At 34.9% G+C, this 24921-nt stretch overlaps 1 protein-coding gene across 1 annotated transcript; it reads left to right on the forward strand.

Annotated features, from left to right (window-relative positions):
* Nucleotides 1-9741: 9741 nt before the first annotated feature.
* Cpr100A (Cuticular protein 100A) lies at nucleotides 9742-19615 on the forward strand. Its single transcript, XM_075291674.1, has 3 exons — nucleotides 9742-9957; nucleotides 13961-14208; nucleotides 18489-19615. The coding sequence occupies exons 1-3, from the start codon at nucleotides 9946-9948 to the stop codon at nucleotides 18937-18939; spliced, it is 711 nt and encodes a 236-aa protein (XP_075147789.1). The 5' UTR covers nucleotides 9742-9945; the 3' UTR covers nucleotides 18940-19615.
* The last annotated feature ends 5306 nt before the right edge of the window (nucleotides 19616-24921 follow it).

Genomic DNA, 24921 nt, shown 5'->3' on the forward strand with positions numbered 1-24921 from the left:
CAATTATTATATGGTCTAGCACATTTACAGAAATTTCGTATATTACATTGATATGGATTTGTTTTTCTCATTTGTGGTTTTATATCTTATACAAAATAAAACGAAACACAAAAAGTACACCACAAAAAAACTTGCCAACATACAGAAAGACGGATGGGTGGTCGGACAAATGGTTTGGACCAAAAGATCATGTTTTGAAATGTTACTGATCAGATGTTATATGGTTGGTGGTATTTTGTGATAGTGGTGGTGGTGGTTGACCACACCTAATTTAGAAGGGAATACTTTTGACTTTTATTATAGTTTATTGTTCCTTTAGTCAATGTTTCGTTGCGAAAAAAAAACGCAAAATAAAACAATAAAAAATAATAATAATGACCACCATATTATTGCTAGTTAGAGTAGAACACAAAAAAAACTACAAGTTATTGGTGTTAATATATTCACACATGAATTGTCTCGTTAGACCAGAACCATTACAATTAAAATATCCGTTTTATAATTGATATATTTATTTCCAATATTTCCTATGAGTAAGCGACTTCAGAAATATGGGAAATAAATGCCTGTAAAACGGGTAGATTTCATTTCATTTGGATTACTTAGACCGTTATTTACATCTAATTAGAATAATAATTTCACTTTCTGTAATCAACAAAAAAACAGCCAACCTGAATTTCCATTATTCTGGTTATTTATATTAAATCGAATATGTAAATTTCTGTTTTGTTTTGTTCAAGAGAAAGGTGTTTCAGAAGTTTTAGAAATGAAAGGAACAAAAGACTTAAGGCACAAACTCGAAGTTTCAGACAAGTTTCTTTCACATACATATATCCCTTTTAAATATTTCACATCGTATATTAAAACATATATACTCGCATTTTATATATTTTATCAGGAGATCTATCTTAATTATATGTCTACACTGAGAGAAAAACTCGAAGATTTGGTCTTTGGATTAAGGCCTTTGGTATTTGTTTCTAGTCGAAAGCTCGATGTTTTACACTTTATCTGAATTTTCAAACCATTTTTTTTTTTTGGTTATTGATATTATATCAAATATACCATATGATTTTCTTTTCGTTGAGAGAAAGGTGGCTCAGATTATTTATGAATAATCCAGTCAAAGGCGCGAAGCTTTGTACCGAAACAGCCAGCCAAAACGTTTCCTTTTATATTTAGCCATTTAGCCATAACCATAACCATTTAGTGACCTAATGTCGCAATCTGCCAACTAATAGCTCTATCGTAAAGCTTGAATGTCGTTCATAAAATCGTGAACGCCCGTGGACGAAATCGTGAATATTCCGTTTTGATTTTTTGTGAACGTTTCCGTTTCATTTTGTCACCGTCCATTCACGATTGTGGAACTTGTTTTTTCTATTAGTGTAGAACTTGTGAAACCCTCCAAAAAAGAATATATTTTATAGTTAGCGAGATATGCGCCGCACAATTTATTTTTTTGCAAAGAACCTAATTGTTTTCTTTTGATAGTTTCAGAATTAATTCCAACAAAAAAGCGATTTGGAACCACTGTGTGGCGGTGGAAAATTTATCAGTCTGCTACAATTTGTTTACGAATAAGATCTGAAACATTTGAAAATATACCGGATTTTTAATTTACGCTCCCAACATACACAATATAAGGTACATAACCTTATAAGAATTTAAATATTCATTACAATCTACACTGAAAAAGATCTTACCCATATTCAAAGGTATTGTCCTTGGAAAATGATTTTGATAGTTATTCAGAGCAAATCATTATACAAAAAAAAAACATTACGACACATTTCTCTGGCATACTTTCAGTATAAATTATTTTCTCTTTAAGTGAAAAGAGTCTTGAAAATAAATTCTACAAAAACATCCTGTAATTGTGAATTTTAGATTTATTGAAGAAAAGTTCATTGGTGGGACCTGTATAAAAGTTTAATCATTTGCCTCTAAGGTCAGACATTCTTTAACGAAAAATCTAAAGACCTTCCGTTTTTATTTTGGAAATCTCAAAAAGATGACTGAAAGTTAGTTCAATTTTGACACGAAGTAAATAATTTTTCTCATAAAACAAAAATTCATATTTAAATTATTAATAGAAAATCGTTCATTTTTCAGTGTATGTTTTAGCTCTTTTACGTGACACCATAGAGGGATTGGCTCAGTTTGATCTAAGTAAAGAGCGAGTGTAATGATAATTATTGACCAGATTATATATGTAGTGAGGCAGGAAAATAATATGACAAGTAATCCCTGATTGACAAAATATTTTAACTTGGTATAGAAAGAAAAAGAAATAGCAATATGATTGATTAAGCCATAGCAGTGATGCCAGGAGGATCTTTGCAAATTCCCTACGACACTTCAAAAAACATCTCGTTTTTCCCTACGCTTAAAAATTTTTTCCCTACGGCAAAACATTAGAAAAATTCGAACAAATATTGTAAGAATGTAAAAAAAATATTTTGAAATTCGATTTTATAAATACTGAAACTTTCTGATTGTTGTCAACTGCCTCTCTAAAACCATGTAGTCGGTGAGGCGAATATTTTATTGTATAAATTTCAGTTTATTTATTATAAATATAAAAACTATCAACATAGAAGTTTCAATTCAGGTATTATTCTAAAAAAAATTGGAATTCATTCTATTATAATGACTAAGGAACATTTGAAACTAGTGGAAATTCCTTTAGTTAATTTTAAATGAGATCGTAAAATAGAGATCAAAATGTCGTGATTTAACTGATTTCTCTTTTTTGTTTCTACAACGGTTATGGTAGAAAATATTCGTTTGGTCCAAATGTAGAGCTAATTCTAACGAACGAAACGTCTAACGAATATTTTAAGACATTTCATGGCCAAAGAAAAACAAAAGCCGTTCATGAAATCGTAAACACCCGTGGACGAAACGGTGAACATTCCCTGTTGAGTTTTCGTTAAAGTTTATATAGTTAAAAACACCAGAAATAATCCGAAAATGAAGCCCAGATTTAGCCAAAATCCACGCCGTTTCAAAAGGTGCAAGAGCTCACCGATGCACAAAAAGTTTGACTTGAAAGAGCCAAGGAGTTGCTTCGCTTGCATGAAAGTGGCCAGTTATCGAATTTGGTTGTCCTCCTATGAGAACCCATCCAAAATGGGGCAGTTTGTGAACAAACAATAGGATCGTAAAGGGTGATTTGTTAAGAGCTTGATAACTTTTTTTTTTTAAAAAACGCATAAAATTTGCAAAATCTCATCGGTTCTTTATTTGAAACGTTAGATTGGTCCATGACATTTACTTTTTGAAGATAATTTCATTTAAATGTTGACCGCGGCTGCGTCTTAGGTGGTCCATTCGGAAAGTCCAATTTTGGGCAACTTTTTCGAGCATTTCGGCCGGAATAGCCCGAATTTCTTCGGAAATGTTGTCTTCCAAAGCTGGAATAGTTGCTGGCTTATTTCTGTAGACTTTAGACTTGACGTAGCCCCACAAAAAATAGTCTAAAGGCGTCAAATCGCATGATCTTGGTGGCCAACTTACCGGTCCATTTCTTGAGATGAATTGTTCTCCGAAGTTTTCCCTCAAAATGGCCATAGAATCGCGAGCTGTGTGGCATGTAGCGCCATCTTGTTGAAACCACATGTCAACCAAGTTCAGTTCTTCCATTTTTGGCAACAAAAAGTTTGTTAGCATCGAACGATAGCGATCGCCATTCACCGTAACGTTGCGTCCAACAGCATCTTTGAAAAAATACGGTCCAATGATTCCACCAGCGTACAAACCACACCAAACAGTGCATTTTTCGGGATGCATGGGCAGTTCTTGAACGGCTTCTGGTTGCTCTTCACTCCAAATGCGGCAATTTTGCTTATTTACGTAGCCATTCAACCAGAAATGAGCCTCATCGCTGAACAAAATTTGTCGATAAAAAAGCGGATTTTCTGCCAACTTTTCTAGGGCCCATTCACTGAAAATTCGACGTTGTGGCTCGTTAGTAAGTCTATTCATGATGAAATGTCAAAGCATACTGAGCATCTTCTCTTTGACACCATGTCTGAAATCCCACGTGATCTGTCAAATACTAATGCATGAAAATCCTAACCTCAAAAGAATCACCCTTTATATGCACTGAAATAAATATCGTCGTGAGGTCAAAGATTTCATGTCTTTAAACTACGAATGCAAATTTTGCTTAGTATAGAAAAAGCATTTCTCTAATATATAGCTTATTTCCTTGTCCAAAAGTCTATAAACTTTTCAATGAAGTCGTATTGTCCTTGTAATTAAGTAATTTGACTTAAAAATGGGTATCATAACATAAAAGAAAAAATTTTTGGACTAAGGTCAACTTGACTTTAATAATTCAGAAAAATTTTTTAAAATTAATGAAATTGTCTTTAAATTTGTTGTCTTTTTGCATCTTGACTACAAAGCAAAAAATCGTTCAAATATAGGTCATGTTTTTCAAAACTTTATTTTAAAGAGGTTTTTTACTTGAAACATAGCATAATTTCTACTGGAAGTTGAGTCTGAATTTGGAAAATAGTGGTGTCGTTTATTCGTTTTTAAAGGACTTTGATAGCATATGAAGAAAAAAAAGTTGAAAAAGCGAAAAATTAAAATTTGCTTCCTAGAAGCAAGTACACAAAACGCAAATTTAAAATAGAATTGTGTCTTAAAAGTATCCTTACTTGTATTCTGCGCATCTTTGGCTCGGAAACAATACCAAAATTTTTAAAGTAAAGACAAAATCTTTGGAACCGGGTATGCTTTTTTGCAGTGTAACATACTTACCAAAAAAGTCAGCTGAAAATGTACACCTCAATTGGCACTCTACACTCAAAAAAAAGTGAACTCTCTATTTCACTAAAGCCAATTTAACTTTATTTTAGTTCATGGAATTATTATGTTTGGAGAAAGTTTCCTGTACTCTAATAATTTTTTGTTTACGTTAGTTAAATTAACGAAAACCGAGGGAAAAAATATACTCAAATGAAGCATAAAGATTAACTAAATTCGTGTCTTCCACAAAATAGTTCAGAATTTCTTTAAATTTGTAAATTTTACCAAATAGGCGTCCATCATGAACTTCGTATGTCACTAAAGACATTCTTGCAATTCTGAACTCCAAGTTTTTCCTTCAAACTACAAAATTTTTTTAACAAGTGTCTAATAAATTTTCTTGAATTTGTCGAAAAATATTTACTTATTTTTTTGACATCGGCGTGATGCCAACGTTTGTAATAATGTTTAGTTAAAATTTTCTACAAATATTCAAAATTTTCTAAAATTAACCGAAAGTTTTCTTCCTGGTGGGTTCACTGTTTTTTCAGTGTAGAGCCACCTATATCAATTATGTGGGCCACTGTAACGGTCGATGGCCGCTCTCCGAATGTCAAATATTATCGAAAAAATATGCTAAGTCAGAATTGAAGCCCTGGGCAAGCAAACATTTGGGCTGTAAACCATAGACATACCAGCAGGAGTCAGTTCGGGTCAACCAAGAATGGCTTCAAGTGGTTTCTTGCTTCATTTATACCGAACAATGGCCTTAAAAGTCTCCGGATCTCAATCACGGTTGCAAATTCTACCACGGTTGGTCGAATTCTACCAAAAATGGTAGATTTTTTACTGGTTAGTAGATTTGTCGAATTCTTGATGGTTTGGTCGATTTTACAATATATCCCTCTCCAAGCAAAAGATACTTACAAAATTTTCTATAGGAATAAAATTTTGACAAAATTTTCTATAGAAATAAAATTTTGACAAAATTTTCTATATAAATAAAATTTTGACAAAATTTTCTGTAGAAATAAAATTTTGACTAAATTTTCTATAGAAATAAAATGTTGACAAAATTGTCTATAGAAATAAAATTTTGACAAAATTTTCTATAGAAATAAATTTTTGACAAAATTTTCTATAAAAATAAAGTTTTGACAAAAAATTTTCTATAGAAATAAAATTTTCTAAAGAAATAAGATTTTTATAAAAATTTCTATAGAAATAAAATTTTTATAAAATTTTCTATAGAAATCAAATTTTGATGAAATTTTCTGTAGAAATAAAGTTTTGACAAAATTTTCTGTAGAAATAAAATGTTGACAAAATCTTCTATAAAAATAAAATGTTGACAAAATTTTCTATTGAAATAAAATTTTGACACAATTTTCTATAGAAATAAAATGTTGACAAGATTTTCTATAGGAATAAAATTTTGACAAAATTTTCTATAAAAATATAACAAAATATAAAATTTTCTAAAGAAATAAAATTTTTATAAAAATTTCTATAGAAATAAAATTATGAAAAAAATTTTCTATAAAACAAGTAAGTAAAGTAGAAAGTCGGGCGGGGCCGACTATATCATACCCTAAACCACCATTACAGAATTAGTAATCATAAGCATTTGTGGGGTAACATATAGGTCAGGGAGATAAACCGCAGTTGCATATTTAAGAAAATTAAGGGGTCCATGTCTATGGGTGCTTTGTGTCAATCTGACTATAGCTCATAGTAAATGTTGCCAGGGAAAATGTTCGGTTTACCCTTCAAGGACAAAAAAAGTTCCATACTTTCCCATACGTTCCCAAACAATTTTCCCTACTATATTTTTCGTTAGATTTAAAAAATTTTACAAAACAAAAATGGTTCTAAGTACTTTATACTCCTAAAACATGAATATGCAACGTATATAACTTAGAATATAAATTTGTATTACCACCACGGTTGCCACAGTTGGTAGAATTCTACCCAAATTAGTAATCTTTTTTGTTAAATCTCTATAAAAATAAAATTTTGGAAAAGTTTCTATAAACAAATTTTTGTGAGAAATTTTTCAATAGAAATAAAATTTTGACAATAAATTCTATAGAAATAAAATTTTGAGAAAAAATTCCACAGAAATAAAATTTTGAAAAAATTTTTATAGAAATAATATTTTGAAAAAAAATTCTATAGAAATAAAATGTTGACAAAATTTTCTACAGGAATAAAGTTTACCACACATTGTTAAAGATCAAGCCTTGCCGGCTTCTAATTTCCTCCTATAGAGCCACCAAAATGTAAAAATTATTACAAATTTTGTTGAGTGAAAATGTCCCTACATTGTGGTCCTAGGTCCCTACAAGACGCTAAATATTAGAAAAACCCTACATATAGGCAATTTCCCGTACTGGCTGTGTTGATATTGCGCCTACGGAGTTAGTATGCCACTAATATTGAGCCCATTATTAAAAAAGAGAAAATCGTTAAATTAGTGTGGGTAATAAATACAAATTTGTAAAAATCGAGCAATATTCTTATGTAAGAGCTACAAGTACGTATAAGTACGATCGGCTAGTACATCAAATTTTGAAATTTGAGCAACATTGGTTAATAAATAAGAGTACTATGGCCAAATTTGGGAAAATCGAGCGATGCATATATATGGGAGCTATATCTAAATGTGAACCGATTTCGATGAAATTTTGCACATATAGTTAGTACTATAGAGGGCTGGATCTAGCCAACTTTTAGTAAGATCGGTTAATAAATAAGGGTTCTATGGCCAAATTTGGGAAAATCGGGCTATGCATATATATGGGAGCTATATCTAAATCTGAACCGATTTCGACGATTTTTTGCACATATAGTTAGTACTATAGAGGACTGGATCTAGCCAACTTTTAGTAAGATCGGTTAATAAATAAGGGTTCTATGGCCAAATTTTGGAAAATCGGGCTACACATATATATGGGAGCTATATCTAAATCTGAACCGATTTCGACGATTTTTTTCACATATAGTTAGTGCTATAGAAGACTACATTTAGCCAAATTTGGGTAAGATCGGTTTAAAAATAAGGGTTTTATTGGCAAATTTAGAAAAATCGGGCGGTACATATATATGGGAGCTATAGCTAAATCTGAACCTATTTCGATGATTTTTGCACATATAGTTAGTGCTATAGAAGATTATATTTAGCCAACTTTGAGTAAGATCGGTGATAAATAAAGGTTTTGTGGCCAAATTTGGGAAAATCGGGCGATACATATATATGGGAGCTATATCTAAATCTGAACCGATTTGGATAAAATCTTGCAGACTTGAAGGGCGATGGAAAAGATTACCTTTTGCCAAATTTGGTGACGATCCGTTTGAAAAAACGCGCAAAGTGACCCCATTTGTCGAAATCGGGCGATACATATATATGGGAGCTATATCTAAATTTGATCCGATTTCTTCCAAATTCAATAGCGTTCGTCCTTGTGCCCAAAAAACTCCCTGTACCAAATTTCATCAAAATCGGTTAATAATTGCGACCGGGATCCTGTGAACAACAAATACATGGACAGACGGACGGACGGACACCAAGCGCTAGATCGACTCAGGAGGTGATTCTGAGTCGATCGGTATATATTTTATGGGGTCTAAAATCAATATTTCTGGTAGGCACATTTTTTGGCCGATCAAACTTATTATACCCTGACCACTACGTGGTTTAGGGTATAAATATAAAAAAATATAAAATTTTGACAAAATTTTCTATAGAAATAGAATTTTTACAAAGTTTTCTAAAGAAATAAAATTTTTATAAAAATTTCTATAGAAGTAAATTTTTGACAAAATTTTCTATACAAATAAAATGTTGACAAATTTTCTGTAGAAACAAAATTTGTGTAGTTTTGGAATCCGTATATGGCTTTGCGGCTTGGATTCGCAAAGAAAATAAATAAATAAATGTGGAAACAAATTTCTTTAGAAAAAAATTTACGAAATTTACTATAGAATAAAAATTTTAACAACATTTTCTCATTTTTTGTAGAAGTGGTAACTTTCCATTTTTGGTGCAAGCTAAACTCGTTAAAACATTTAAAATTCTATTCATTTCTTAAATTTGGTAGATTTTTGATAAAATTATCTTTAAATTTTGGTATATTTATTTTGGCACGATGGCAACCGTGATCTCAATCCGTTAGAATTTTGCGCCTGGCTCTTAAAACAAGTGTCGAACATTTCAGGACGGCGCTTCGCCGGAAAAGGGCCAAAATACCGCAATGGTGATGGTTTTTCGGCCTTCCAAAATTTGATGTCATTTCTGAGAGTTTTTTTCTTTTGAACAATACATTTAAAAAATATATATAGCTCTTTACTTTGTTGCATAACATATCAGACACCCAGTATGTCTACAAACTCATAATATCCTGTCACATAATTGTTGTGAGGGATATAAAAATTACGAAAAATAGAAAAAGTTAAATCGAGAATGTCTCTCTCTCTCTCTTGAAAATATTAGAAATAAAATAAAAATTTCCATTTCACCAAACAATCTAACACTAACTCGTTGTCGTTTTAGCCACACAAAGCTATGTCAACGTTTTCTTCGACATTTATTTTTTTTTTTTCTATATTCAGTTATTTATAGAATTTATTGTTGTTATTAATCTGAGCTGGCTGATTGGTATTGCGCTTATAACTCATTTATGTATGCGCGGGCAGCTAACTAGATAGCAAGCTACATAGACGCCGTTGCTCCCAGATACCATGGAGTTTTCAACGATATGACGTTGTCATTGTGTGGTTCAATTGCTGCTTTTGTTCTTTCAACACCACCACATAGCTCCAACTAGCATTAAGATCGGGTGCAAGAGTATTACACGATCCCTTAGCTCTTTAGGCCCCCTCACACTCCTAGCATACAATGGCTGCCAAGTGGTTTTAGCCAAGGTTTAACGCCATATGGCTATAAAAGTCTGTGACGGTTCATTACAACGAATAGTTTATTCAAATCGTTTGTTGTCGTCGGATTAAGAAAAAAGGCAACGCCACCAAAGCCTTTTATTCGTTGAACAAAGTTGGCCACATAAGAGCCAACGAAATCCTTTTTGATTAACGGACCATTACGTAAAGGCCTCGTACTTACTATACTTAGCAGTTTACCGTGTCGCTTAAGAAAAAAGGATTAAATTCGTTTAAGCAAATATGTTTAGATTTGTGAGTGTCATTTTAGTGTTTAACAGAAGAGAAATATTTAAATATAAAAAAATTAAACCATATATATAAAAAATAATTGAAGACAAAAATGGATTGAATCATTGAACAATAATGAAAATTGCTTTACTTGTATATTTACACAGAAATTGTGACATTTTATTTCATTCTAATTGGAAGAATATTTTATTTGCTCATATATGCTGAAATTAATGAAAATTGAAAAAATAATACAACAAAATGTAATGTGTGGTTCTATTTCATCCAGATATGGTCAGAAAGGGTTATTACCACAGTATACCAAAATGATATTGGGTGTTTTGGTACAAAATTAAATTTGCAATAGGAGCATTACAAGTAATCTCAATACTAAATTACCCAGCAAAGAAGCGTACCCTAAAATAGCATGGAAAATGTTATTTTTGGATCCGGCAGTGAACGAAATTGGCTCAGAAGCAATGACTTTTACATGGGCTTGTTATAAGGTGGTAGTCTGCAATCAGTAGTTCAAATTTCCATTATTTTATTTATCTTTACTGTGTTATATACACAGTAAAATTCAGAAAATTTAAATTTATTGCGAAAACTGTGTAAAACCGGATATGTTATATCACCTCTAAGAACTTCTTGTGAAATGAAAATTAAGCCATCAATATATTCATAATATAAAAATTTTGTTAAAAGACATTTAAAATATCACTTCTACATACACAGATCTTTTTAAGTATCAGGAAGCCAAATTTTTAAGAAATTAATATAAATACAGAGCTCTTTCGAATCGGGAATTAAATATGGTTCCAGACTCTATTTCGATATAGCCCTCATATAAACTGCTTAACAACAAAATTGCTAGTCATTGATTTTATTATACATATATGATTTTCATATAAAATACACCAAATACACAAAATAACGGAGGGGAAATTACGAACCAAATGTTCAAAAATGGAAAAAATTGAGGAAAATGTTTTCATTTTTATACCCTCCACCATAGGTATATTAACTTTGTCATTCCGTTTGTAACACATCGAAATATTGCTCGAAGACCATTCTTGGTCGTGGTGAAATTCAGAGTCGATCTAAGCATGTGCGTCCGTCCATCCGAACGAAACAAGCTATCGACTTGAAACTTGGCACAAGTAGTTGTTATTGATGTAGGTCGGATGGTATTGAAAATGGGCCATATCGGACCACTTTTACGTTTAACCCCCATATAAACCAACGCTCAGATTTGGCTTGCGGGGCCTCTTGGAGGAGCAAAATTCATCCGATTGGGTTGAAATTTAATACATGGTGTTTTTATATGGTCCCTAACAACCATTCAAAAATTGGTCCTCATCGGACCATAATTATATATAGTCCCCATATAAACCGATCCCCAGATTTAGCATGTGGAGCCTCTAAGAGAAGCAAATTTTATCCGATCCGTCTGAAATTTGGTACATGTTGTTGGTATATGGTCTCTAACAACCATGCAAAAATTGGTCCAAATCCGACCATAATTATATATAGTCCCCATTTAAACCGATCCCCAGATTTGTCTTGCAGAGCCTCTACGAGAAGCAAATTTTTTTCGATCCGGCTGAAATGTGGTACATGGTGCTAGTATATGGTCTTTAACAAACATGCAAAAATTGGTCCACATTGGTCAATAATTATATATAGCCCCCATATAAACCGATCCCCAGATTTAGCTTGCGGAGCCTCTAAGAGAAGCAAATTTTTTCCGATCCGGCTGAAATGTGGTACATGGTGCTAGTATATGGTCTTTAACAAACATGCCAAAAATTGGTCAATAATTATATATAGCCCCCATATAAACCGATCCCCAGATTTGTCTTGCGGAGCCTCTAAGAGAAGCAAATTTCATTCGATCCGGCTGAAATTTGGTACATGGCGTTAATATATGGTCTCTAACAACCATGCAAAACTTGGTCCAAGTCGGTCCATAATTATATATAGCCCCCATATATACCGATCCTTGCGGAGCCTCTAAGAGAAGCAAATTTTATCCGATCCGGCTGAAATTTGGTACATGGTGCTAGTATATGGTCTCTAACAACTATGAAAAAATTGGTTCACATCGGTCCATAATTATATATAGCCCCCATATAAACCGATCCCCAGATTTGACCTCCATGCCAAAATTGGTCCACATCGGTCTATAGTTATATATAACCGATCCCCAAAAATAATCTACCAAAATTTTATTTCTATAGAAAATTTTGTCAAAATTTTATTACTATACCCAATAAAACTTATGATTACTGGTGGTACCTTCAGCTTTTGTGGAAATGGAAAATCTTACTCAGACTTCACAACATTGTTGTTGCCATCAATCCCTGTAGTTGCTTTCTTCGCCGTTTTGTGGGTTGTTGAAACTTCGTTTGGCTTAATTTAAAATTGCTGCATTGTTGTTGGGTGTAATTGCAATTAGGTTGTTGCTATTCTTTTGGGTACAAAAACTAATAAGTTAGCTCATATGGGAAGTGGGAAGAATTCCCCAGTCCTTCATTGGATTTTATTTCTATAGAAATTTTAGTCAAAATTTTATTTCTGTAGAAAATTTTGCCTAACTGAATTATTTACGTATTTAATCGGCATTTTTTTGTTTAATATATACTCCGTATGGACTTTTAAGTTACCTTGCCATCGGCAAGTGTTACCGCAACCCAAGTAATTCGATTGTGGATGACAGTCTTTAGTACAAGTTTCTATGCAATCCATGGTGGAGGGTATATAAGATTCGGCATGGCCGAACTTACGGCCATATATACTTGTTTTATTTCGTTTGTTTATTTTCTTTTTAATGAACTGCGAAATTACATCTAAACTACTCTAGTAAAATTCTTTGTTTTGCTCCGATATTGCACCACTTCCGGATCCAACTGAAAATATTCATTGCTTTGGCTATAAAGACCAAAAACAATCAAACATTGAAGACTTGAAAAATGTCATAATTTCTATTTGAAGTCGAGCCTGAATTTGGAAATTTTGTACCCTGTTCCCCATCCAAATTTATTCGAATTCGAGTGACTCTTTCCTTTGCATGAGTTTTCGTACGATTTACAGAACCAAATCGTTTTATATGAGGAATGCATTTAATATTGAAAATTCATTTTTATATTAACAAACTGAGGAAAATATCTAAAACTCTGTTTTAAATCAACAAATTGAGAAAATTTCTAAAACACATTTTAAATCAACAATTTGAGCAAAACTCTAACAAAAATAAATTTATTTCAATTTTATAGCATGTGTCTTCTAATGGTATATAAACAAAACGAAAGACTTAAGACACAAACACAGTTATTAATGTCCTCTTCACTATGAATGGTTATCATTGTGATAACAAAAATGCAGATTAAATAAATATATAAGCCACTTTAGTTCTTGATCGGTAGTCTAAGACAACATTTCAATCATTTCTTATGAAATATATTCCTTCAAGAGGCTCCGGAAATCAAATTTGGGGACCGATTTATATGGGAGCTATATATAATTATTTCCTGATATGGTCAATTGTCATACATCATCAGCCAAATCGACTACTACGCATCATTACTCATACACTTACATCATATTGAATGCTGTATTGTCGTCCTATGGATTCCCTTTTATAGGATTACATTGTAAATATTTGTGAGGTTTACTACGTTTCAGTCTATAATGTTTTCGACCTTTACAACTTTTTAGCAGTACCAACTACAAAAATATCATTTGGACCACATTTAGTAGTGCAGCAGATGCATAGATACTATACTACACAAAAAGAGCATAATTTGGTGTTTTACAAAATTTTCACATTACTTCGATTGTATCTGTACTACGCTTATATATTCTATGTGCAATGAGAAAATTGTTTGAAATTAATCTAAAGAAAAAATGTTTTAAAATTTTATAAATTTTTTTACTAATTAAAGTCCAATTTATTAGACATAATCTCAATATTTTTTTTTCACTGTGACACCAAATTTATATATATATTTCCCTTTTTATTCATTAGATTGTATTAACCACCCTCATTGCATTGGCTGCCAGTCAAGGCTACCACCGAGACCCCAAAACAGCAGCCATTATTAGCGAACAGCGATATCTATCCGGCGATGGCAAATTCGGTGCTGCCTATACACAAGAGGATGGCATTAATTTTAAGGAAGAAACCGACGCTGATGGTACCCGTCATGGTAGTTACAGTTATGTAGATCCCACCGGTGAGAGAAGAACCATTTCCTACACAGCTGGCAAAAATGGGTAAGTTTGAAGGAAAACACATTTAAAACCTAACACAACAACAGTTTGAACATAATCAAGAGTATACATTGGTACAAAAGAGTTCCTGATATTAGCAATATTTATCATAAAATTGAGCCAACGATACAATTTTATAACTACAATGAAATTTTTCATTATTATAAGGCTATGGCCACACTAAGCAAATATTTGACCAAACATTTTTCCAGAACCATTTTCAAATTATCTGGATACCGGTTTTGGAAAATAATTCTACCATGATGTTAATTATCAAATATGAGCTAAAAATGTTTGGTTGTAGCGACGAATTCTATTTTGATTTCTGCCAAATAATTTCCCAGTGTGACTATACGGTAAAGAGTTTTAAATGGAATAACGAAATATTTCATGATATTAATGGACATTGTCATCATATTAATGAATTTAAATGTATTGGTTCAATTTTAAAGAAATATTCTTTGTGTGTATTAATTGAGCGAGTATATTATACTGACCAATTATTACGAGGTTAGTTTCAAAATTTGTCAGTCATTTTATCCATTGGGAATTGTCACTTTGGTTTTGACAACTAAAAAAGTTAGTGTTGTTTTGATGTGCTCTTCGATTTTATACTATTCGAAGAATAGATCAAGGAAATTTTATTACGATTTACTTATGAAATGGCATTAAATTTGCAAGGATATTTGAAGTTTTTACTGTGACTCTTGGTAAGTTTACTATGGAAGGATATCATAGGTGATTCTCGTCCTGGTTGTCCAAGCACGAAATTGATACAGTGAAGAAATTGATTTTGCATTATCGTCGAATCACTGTGAGGGAGATTGATGATGACATTGGCATATTGTTCGGTCATGCCAAGCAATTTTTTAAGAATTTTTTGGACATGAAACGTGAAACAGCGAAGATTCTTCCAAAAGTGCAAAATTATGGACAAAAACAACGGCCCATACACATCGATCAGGATCTGTTGAGCATCATGTACACCGATCCGGATTACCCCAAAGGCAATTCCACGGCAGCGGGTTCTCAGCCCCGGATTGACCCGATGGGTCCTGGAGTGGAAGCACTTTCGGAGCTGCTCCACAGTATGATATGCCAATGTCCAAGAGACGTAGGGGAATGCCACCTATAGCTTGCTCCATTGTGATGGATCCTTACATAGCATATAGGTAGACACCTACCTTCCACCGTGGTGCAATGGTTAGCATGCCCGCCTTGCATCCACAGGAGTCAAACCCAGTTTCGACCAAACAACATAAAGTTTTTCAGCGGTGGATTACTCCACCTCAGTAATGCTGGTGACATTGCTGGGTGTTTCAAAGCTTCTCTAAGCGGTTTCACTGCAATGTGGAACACCGTTCGGACTCGGCTATAAAAAGGAGGTCCCTTGTCATTGAGCTGAACATAGACTCGGGCAGCACTCAGTGATATCGCTTTCAATGTTCACTGTGTATCACAATGGACTGAATAGTCTAAGTGAGCCTGCCACTATAACTAACCTAACTTAACCTAACCTAACCTTTCATATTCCGTATAGTATACACTCATCTCGCTTGTTCCAGACAATAATAACTATCCCTTACATGGAATATATGGGGATAGCAGTCAAGTCTGGGGCTGCCGAAATAGAGATGTACAATATGTATATACCGCCGATTGGTAGCTGTACTCCAAGTTAAAGTCCACAATTGGAGTGGCTCTTGAGTGGGCACAACCGATTCGTGGTAAGAAACTTAAATTTTCGTCATGAACTTTGGCATTCTGCCCTAGGTAATGACCACAGCGGTATAGCTTTGGCAGATCAGATCAATGACTTCACATTTCGAACGGTGAACGAAGAGATCACCACGAGAATTATGGCTTATTGCAGCAGTTCCCCAGACATTTTCTTAAGTCTGATGTCTTGACATCCCGCCATTTCACTGGGATCACAGAATCTCCCGATAATTCTCCTCATCGGATTTTATAACCTCAAAACCAACGAAACAAAATCCAACGGCTTCAGAAAATAGAGTTCCCGTCCCCCTTACATTTTCATGTCGCCCAGAGGGTGCTTCGGGACAACATTTACCAACATCCCAGCATAAGTAGCGGGACTTGTAGACAAACTTAATGAGCTCCGTCATCCTAGAGCCATGAATCTGAATCAAGAGATTGGTTAGTAGACGAGCACAAACGGAATACTTGCTTAGAGCACCTGAAGCAATGTAACTTAGGTACAGGCACAGGTAAGTTGTGGTCAACTGTAAGATACCTCTCCAAACCCGATACAAGTGATGATGGGATCCTAGTCACCTTTGACGAGGTGACGGTGACTGATCCGAAGAATTTCGGGAGCTTTTCCATCAACAAACTTTGAGCATCCCCAGAGTGAATTTTTAAAACATGGGACAGCGAGGAAACAGCGACGATTGTTCCCAAATTGCTAAATGAGCAAAAAAAAAGTCGCATAGACATCGATCAGGAGCTGTTGAGCATCATCTACGACGATCGTTTTGTTTGGTATCCCTTAAGTGATAGAGCGAAAAAAGAGAGGTATTCTTCGCATTCGAGGTTTCCGAGCCAGCGAAATACCGCAATTTACCCCAGGCGATGTTACAAATGTCCTCAACAGCACAAAACCATCCAAGGTAATGTGGCCCTGACTGAATATCAATACTTGGAGTTAGAGTACTTGAGCACACTCGGCACTTTGTTCTTGGAACCAATCAATATACGATGTCTGGAACATGGGTAGGGTGATTCCACTACAGAAGCTAGACAAGAGCGACTGAAGTCAAACCAAGACTCGAGCCAGGATGAATCAAAACACGGTTTGAGGACATGGACAACCCGTCCCTACCAACAGAAACCAAACGTTGGGTTATCTGTGCGGGCATGGCGTACGACTTGGAATTTAAAGACAAGAATCCAAGTCCTCGTAAAATGAAGTATGGAGTAGGGAGCTATTCAGGCACTGTTCAATCTCTCAATTTCCCCAATTCCACATCCTCCTGGCGGCGTTGAAATTGTACCATATGTACGTGTAGATATATTTGAAGCCTCTTATATCACGCTCACTTCGACTGTTCCCATTGTGATACCACAGTGATGGACTTCTCTTATCACCGAGTGCTGCCCCATTCCATGTCTAGCTAAATGACAAGGAACCTCCTTTGCCGACTTTGAACGGCTGTTCAATTTATGGTGAAACCACTTCGTGAAGCATTAATACACTCAGAAATGTCAACCATCGCCGAAATTTTATTTTGAATTTCATTTGAAGCTAGGATTAAATGCATGGACCTTTGAATCAACTTTTCAACTCCAACTTTTGGCTCCAAACAAAAAATCACTTATCCCAGCCGAAAGTAGTCGACGAGAGGAGAAAAGTAATTGCTTGATTTGGCTAGATTAGTTTCCGTTCGCTTTTTATTAGTTTCAATAGTTTTTTCGTCAAATTCGATTTTGAGAACATTTTTCAAATTTCTTCTGGTCATAGCTCGAAAAATGCTGTGATTTTTTTGTAGCCTTTAGCAAATTTGTAGCTCGTGACTCGGCCATCAAAAATGCTGAATATATTAAGTACGAAAAATTTCATTTTTATGCTCAAAACTTGTACAGTGAAACTTCTCAAACTTGGGCACTCTGAAACCCAGACACCTCCCAAACATGAACAGACGATTGCTATATTGACACATTAAAAATAATCTCCCATACCTGGACACCTCTCAAAGGTGACAAACCTTATGCGACCGTGGGTGTCCACCTTTCAGACGTCTCACTGTATATCCAAAATTACAATTCTACAATTGCTTACCTACAGGCAATTTTAACTTATTCTATTTGGTTTGTTTACTCTCCTCTTCTCTCTCTCTCTCCCAATAAATTGGTATTTGTGTAGCGATTTTTCCATAAACAGAATAACTAATAAATATTGTTCACCGGATTATTACCAAATGTGGCATAAAAAATTGGAATAAATGCATAACAATGCATGGGAACCAAACAAGTATTGTGAAGGTGTAAAGCCATTGTGGTAAATTGTGTAGGAGGTTTGTGCAACTAACGTTAATGCCAGCGATTCATTACAGCAAAGCAAATTCTTTACAATATGGCTATTTTGCAAACAGTTATTTCTTTTGCAAAATATAAGTTTGAAGTAGATATGGTTTGTAAAAGTAATATTTTAAGATTTGAGCGAGTAATTTTAATAGATTTTATTTTTTTTTATTAATTTCTATTTTTTACAAAATACTTTTTGAAAGTTAATATAATATCAATATTATCTTTAATTTCAGTTTCCAAGCCTCTGGTGATCATTTACCCGTTGCTCCACCAGCACCACCTCAGCCCGTGCCACAACCTGGTTATCAACCTCAACCTCAATATCAGCCACCAGCTAACAATTTCCGTAGCAATGATTATGGAGATGATGGCTCATATGATCCCCGATACAATGATCCCAATTTTGATCAACAATCCTCCTATCGTCAACCTGCACCACAGCCAGCCTATAATCCACCAGCCCCAGCCTATAATCCACCTCCACCACAATACCAAGCCCCAGCTCCTGCCTATAATCCACCACCACCACAACAATACAATCCACCTCAACCCCAATATAATCCTCAACCTCAACAATACTACCAACCCACAACACCCAATCCACATCGTTTTGCACCACCCGGTAAACTCTCTTTGAATCGTACTCCCGATGGTTTCACCTACAGTTTTAACAAAGTGCGTTAATTTGTAGATACTAACCAGAGACAGACAGACAGACAGAGAGAGAGAGAAAGAGTGATAGATTGTGTTTTGTTTTATTAAAAAAATATATACATGTATTTAACTAATAGTTACTTTATTCTCATATACTGCCCTTTTATTTGTGTTCTCTTGTAATAAGCTCTATATAATCTCTTCAGATTCTCTTACAAACCTTCCTCACAAACTATCTACGACTCTCTTTCTTTGTTCTCTATAACTTTCAAATAATCTCATCTCATTATTCTCTTTGAATAATTTTGATACGCAAACTGCCCTTTTATCTTACATACCCATTTTCTTGTGCAAATGATCGCGATCTATGTTTAATTTCCAATATCCCAAAACCATCCCCTTCATCTTCATTAAATCCCATTTTCAATACACGAATTTAATTCTTCATTTTTTTTTCTATTTTCCTTGAGAACTTTCTTGATCTTGTGATATCAAAAAATTGTTGCAACAATTCTTTTCAGGTTTAATTTCCCATTTATTTTATATATAGAAATATATACTTTTTGTTTAATTTTAATTTATGTAACTTTTCCTAAAAAACAAATTAAAAAACAACGAACTCAAAGTTACTGTGTGTGCTAAATAAATGTTTGAACTATTTGCTTTAAAGTTATAAAAAAAAACATAGATATTTTGAAGAAACAAAGTTCTAACGTGTACAAAGAGTTTTATTTTTTGGTCAGAAATCTGCTTTAATCCTTGTCATTCCGTTTGTAACACATCGAAATATTGCTCTAAGACCCCATAAAGTATATATATTCTGGGTCGTGGTGAAATTCTGAGTCGATATGAGCATGTCCGTCCGTCCATCTGTTGAAATCACGCTAACTTCCGAACGAAACAAGCTATCGACTTGAAACTTGGCACAAGTAGTTGGTATTTATGTAGTTTGGATGGTATTGCAAATGGGGCATATCGGTCCACTTTTACGTATAGCCCCCATATAAACGGACCCTCAAATTTGGCTTGCGGAGCCTCTAAGAGAAGGAAATTTCATCCGATCCGGCTGAAATTTGGTACATGGTATTAGTATATGGTCTCTAACAACCATGCAAAAATTGGTCTACATCGGTCCATAATTATATATAGCCCCATATAAATCGATCCCCCGATTTGGCTTGCAGACCCTCTAAGAGAAGCAAATTTCTTCCGATCCGGCTGAAATTTGGTACATGGTGTTAGTATATGGTCTCTAACAACCGTGCAAAAATTTGTCCACATCGGTCCATAATTATATATAGCCCCCATATAAACCGATCCTCCGATTTGGCCTGCGGAGCCTCTAAGAGAAGCAAATTTCATCCGATCCGGCTGAAATTTGGTACATGGTGTAAGTATATAGTCTCTAATGACCATGCAAAAATTGGTCCACATCGGTCAATAATTATATATAGCCCCCATATAAACCGATCACCAGATTTGACCTCCGGAGCCTCTTGGAAGACCAAAATTCATCTGATTCAGTTGAAATGTGGTACGTGATGTTAGTATATGGTATCCAACAACCATGGAAGAATTGGTTCATATCAGTCCGTAATTATATATAGACCCCATCTAAACCGATCCCCAGATTTGACCTCCGGTGCCTTTTGGAGAAGCAAAATTCATCCGATCTGGTTGAAATTTGGTACGTGGTGGTAGTATATGATTTAACAACCATGCCAAAAGTGGTCCATACCAGTCCATAATCATGTATAGCCCCCATATAAACCGATCCCGAGATTTGGTTTTGGAGCCTTTTGGAGGAGCAAATTTCATCCGAGTCAGTTGAAATTTGGTACATTGTGCTAGTATATGGCCGTTAACAACCATGCCTAACTAGGTCCATATCGACCTATAGTTATATATAGCCCTCAGATAAATCGATCCCCAGTCACACAAAAATTGGTCCATATCAAGTTCATAATTGTATATAGCCCCCATATAAGCGACCCCCATATTTCAATTCTGGCTCTCTATGTATGGTGCAAAAAGTCAATATCGATTCGTAATTATTTGTAGACTTACCTATACATAACTTTTTTGTCTAATATATACCACCTATGGACTAACTCACAATTTAGAAAACGATGTTAAGAAGTTTTAAGATACCACAACCCAAGTAATTCGATTGTGATGACAGTCTTTGGTAGAAGTTTCTACGCAATCCATGGTGGAGGGTACATAAGATTCGGCCTGGCCGAACTTACGGCCGTATATACTTGTTATATTTGCCACCATAGGTTAGGTTAGCTTGTAGAGTATGACATCAATTTTTGTGTTGAATTGATGTCCACTTAGTTCACTATATGTCCATTGAGATTCCTCGATATAATCTTCTCAGTTTCTTCCTTCCGAGGTGGTCTTCTTTAAAGTAGTCTCAGAACTTCCACTTGTCCGTCTTCCATAAAAGATATATTAAAACAGCCAACCAGAGGCCCTTATGAAACAAGTATGTTCCTTAAGCTGCAATTCCGAAAATCAGTGAGAATCTGAAAGAAAAAGGAGCCCAGTATATTGTTTGCTCTAAGGGATATTGCTGGACACTGACGCAGGAAATGGTACGAGTTTTCCGTAACTTCCTGCTCCATATACCAAATAAGTTAGTCTTCTGTATTGCCACTGTAACACATCGAAATAGCGAATTCCTGCTATATAAAGTATGTCCTGCTATATAAAGATGTCCGTCTGTCTGTTGTAATCACGCTACAGTCTTCAATAATACGAGAGTTGCCTATTATAGTTCGGGATTGGGCAACCCTGTAATCTGTCAACTAACAACTTTATCGTTAAGCTTGACATTTTTGAGGTCATACGTGTTGTTTACATCAACTTAACATATTTATCTCGCATAAAAAATGGAATTAAATCGTGATTATTTTCGTGCAATTATTTTGTACAAGTTTTCCACGTCGATTAACTTAAGAACAGTTCATTAATTAACTTAATTCAATTTTTGGCTATAACGCTCCGTCAAGAACCAGTATTTATAGATGGTATACTAAATTCAACCGAGGCCGCAGTTCACTCCAATACGAATTTTGTGAACGTCGTCCAAAGAAAAGCTCCAAAAATACGATCGCGGTGTTTCGGAACACGTCTTTTATATCGCGACCGGTGATGAATCGTGGATTGAGGCATAAGGTCCATAAGTAAACAGCAGTCGACTGCATGGGTGTTTATATATCAGTCAAATCCGACAAAAGTTACTCGTGCACGAAGCATATGTAAAAAATTTATCGCTTGTTTTTTTTTCTTCGGAAATACTCGAGATATCCCAATCGTACCACTAGAATAAAGCAGAACAGTCAACTCTGAATGATACACAACCATTTGTTTGCCAGTTACCTCCCAAGAAATCAGGAAAAACCAACCGCGGAGGACGTATCACTCTTCACCACGTCAATTCGAACTTTTATACATCGGCTCAAACAACTGCATAAATGAGCGTCGAATGACTTCGTTTTATTTCCCTACGTAAAAATCAAAATGAGAGGGGAACCTTTTTCGACACTTGAAGAAGCGGTTGAGTCATTCAGAATCAGTGTTTCCAGCTTAGCCCCCCCCCCCCAAATTTAGGGGGTTTTTTCACGTTTAGGGGGATTTTTAGGGGTAAAATATATTTAGACCAATTTAGTGTTTTTATACCCTCCATCATAGGATGGGGGTATATTAACTTTGTCATTCCGTTTGTAACACATCGAAATATTGATCTAAGACCCCATAAAGTATATATATTCTGGGTCGTGGTGAAATTCTGAGTCGATCTAAGCATGTCCGTCCGTCCGTCCGTCCGTCCGTCCGTCCGTCCGTCTGTTGAAATCACGCTAACTCCCGAACGAAACAAGCTATCGACTTGAAACTTGGCACAAGTAGTTGTTATCGATGTAGGTCGGATGGTATTGAAAATGGGCTATATCGGTCCACTTTTACGTATAGCCCCCATATAAAGGGACCGTCAGATTTGGCTTGTGGAGCCTCTAACAGAAGCATATTTCATCCGATCCGGCTGAAATTTGGTACATGGTGTTGGTATATGGTCTCTAACAACCATGCAAAAATTGGTCCATATCGGTTCATAATTATATATAGCCCCCATATAAACCGATCCCCAGATTTGGCTTGCGAAGCCTCAAAGAGAAGCAAATTGCATCCGATCCGGCTGAAATTTGGTACATGGTATTGGTATATGGTCTCTAGCAACCGTGCAAAAATTGGTCCACATCGGTCCATAATTATATATAGCGCACATATAAACCGATCCCCAGATTTGGGTTGCGGAGCCTCAAAGAGAAGCAAATTTCATCCGATCCGGCTGAAATTTGGTACATGATGTTGGTATATGGTCTCTAACAACCATGCAAAAATTGGTCCATATCGGTCCATAATTATATATAGCCCCCATATAAACCGATCCCCAGATTTGGCTTGTGGAGCCTCTAAGAGAAGCATATTTCATCCGATCCGGCTGAAATTTGGTACATGGTGTTGGTATATGGTCTCTAATAATCATGCAAAAATTGGTCCACATCGGTCCATAATTATATATAGCCCCCATATAAACCCATCTCCAGATTTGGCTTGCGAAGCCTCAAAGAGAAGCAAATTGCATCCGATCCGGCTGAAATTTGATACATGGTATTGGTATATGGTCTCTAGCAACCGTGCAAAAATTGGTCCACATCGGTCCATAATTATATATAGCGCACATATAAACCGATCCCCAGATTTGGGTTGCGGAGCCTCTAAGAGAAGCAAATTTCATCCGATCCGGCTGAAATTTGGTACATGGTATTAGTATATGGTCTCTAGCAACCGTGCAGAAATTGGTCCATATCGGTCTATAATTATATATAGCCCCCATATAAAACGTTCTCCAGATTTGACCTCCGGTGCCTCTTGGAGGAGCAAAATTCATCCGATCCGGTTCAAATTAGGAACGTGGTGTTAGTATATGGTCGCTAACAACCATACCAAAATTGGTCCAATCACACAAAAATTGGTCCGTATCGGTTCATAATCATGGTTGCCACTAGAGCCAAAAATAATCTACCAAAATTTTATTTCTATTGAAAATTTTGTCAAAATTTTATTTCTAGAGAAAATTTTATTAAAATTTTATTCGGTTCATAATAAAATTTTCATCACTGTCAAAATTTTATTTCTATAGAAAATTTTGTTCAAATTTTATTCGGTTCATAATCATGGTTGCCACTCGAGCCAAAAATAATCTACCAAGATTTTATTTCTATAGAAAATTTTGTCAAAAGTTTATTTCTATAGAAAATTTTGTTAAAATTTTATTTCTGTAGACATTTTTGTCAAAATTTTCTTTCTATAGAAAATTTTGTGAAAATTTTTATTTCTATAGAAAATTTTGTAAAAATTTTATTTCTATAGAAAATTTTGTTAAAATTTTATTTCTGTACAAAATCTTGTCAAAATTTTATGTCTACTTTGTCAAACTGAATTATATACGAATTGGATCGATCTTTTTATACCCTCCACCATAGGATGGGTGTATATTAACTTTGTCATTCCGTTTGTAACACATCGAAATATTGCTCTAAGACCCCATAAAGTATATATATTCTGGGTCGTGGTGAAATTCTGAGTCGATCTAAGCATGTCCGTCCGTCCGTCCGTCTGTCCGGCTGTCCGTCCGTCTGTGGAAATCACGCTAACTTCCGAACGAAACTAGCTATCGACTTGAAACTTGGCACAAGTAGTTGTTATTGATGTAGGTCGGATGGTATTGAAAATGGGCCATATCGGCCCACGTTTACGTATAGCCCCCATATAAACCGATCCCCAAATTTGGCTTGCGGAGCCTTCCGGAGCAGCAAAATTCATTCGATCCGGTTGAAATTTGGTACGTGGTCTAAGTATACGGTCTCTAACAACCATGCAAAAATTGGTCCATATCGGTCCATAATTATATATAGCCCCCATATAAACCGATCTCCAGATTTG

Source organism: Haematobia irritans, chromosome 1 (genome assembly GCF_050003625.1).
Source record: "Haematobia irritans isolate KBUSLIRL chromosome 1, ASM5000362v1, whole genome shotgun sequence".
Lineage (NCBI taxonomy): Eukaryota > Metazoa > Arthropoda > Insecta > Diptera > Muscidae > Haematobia > Haematobia irritans.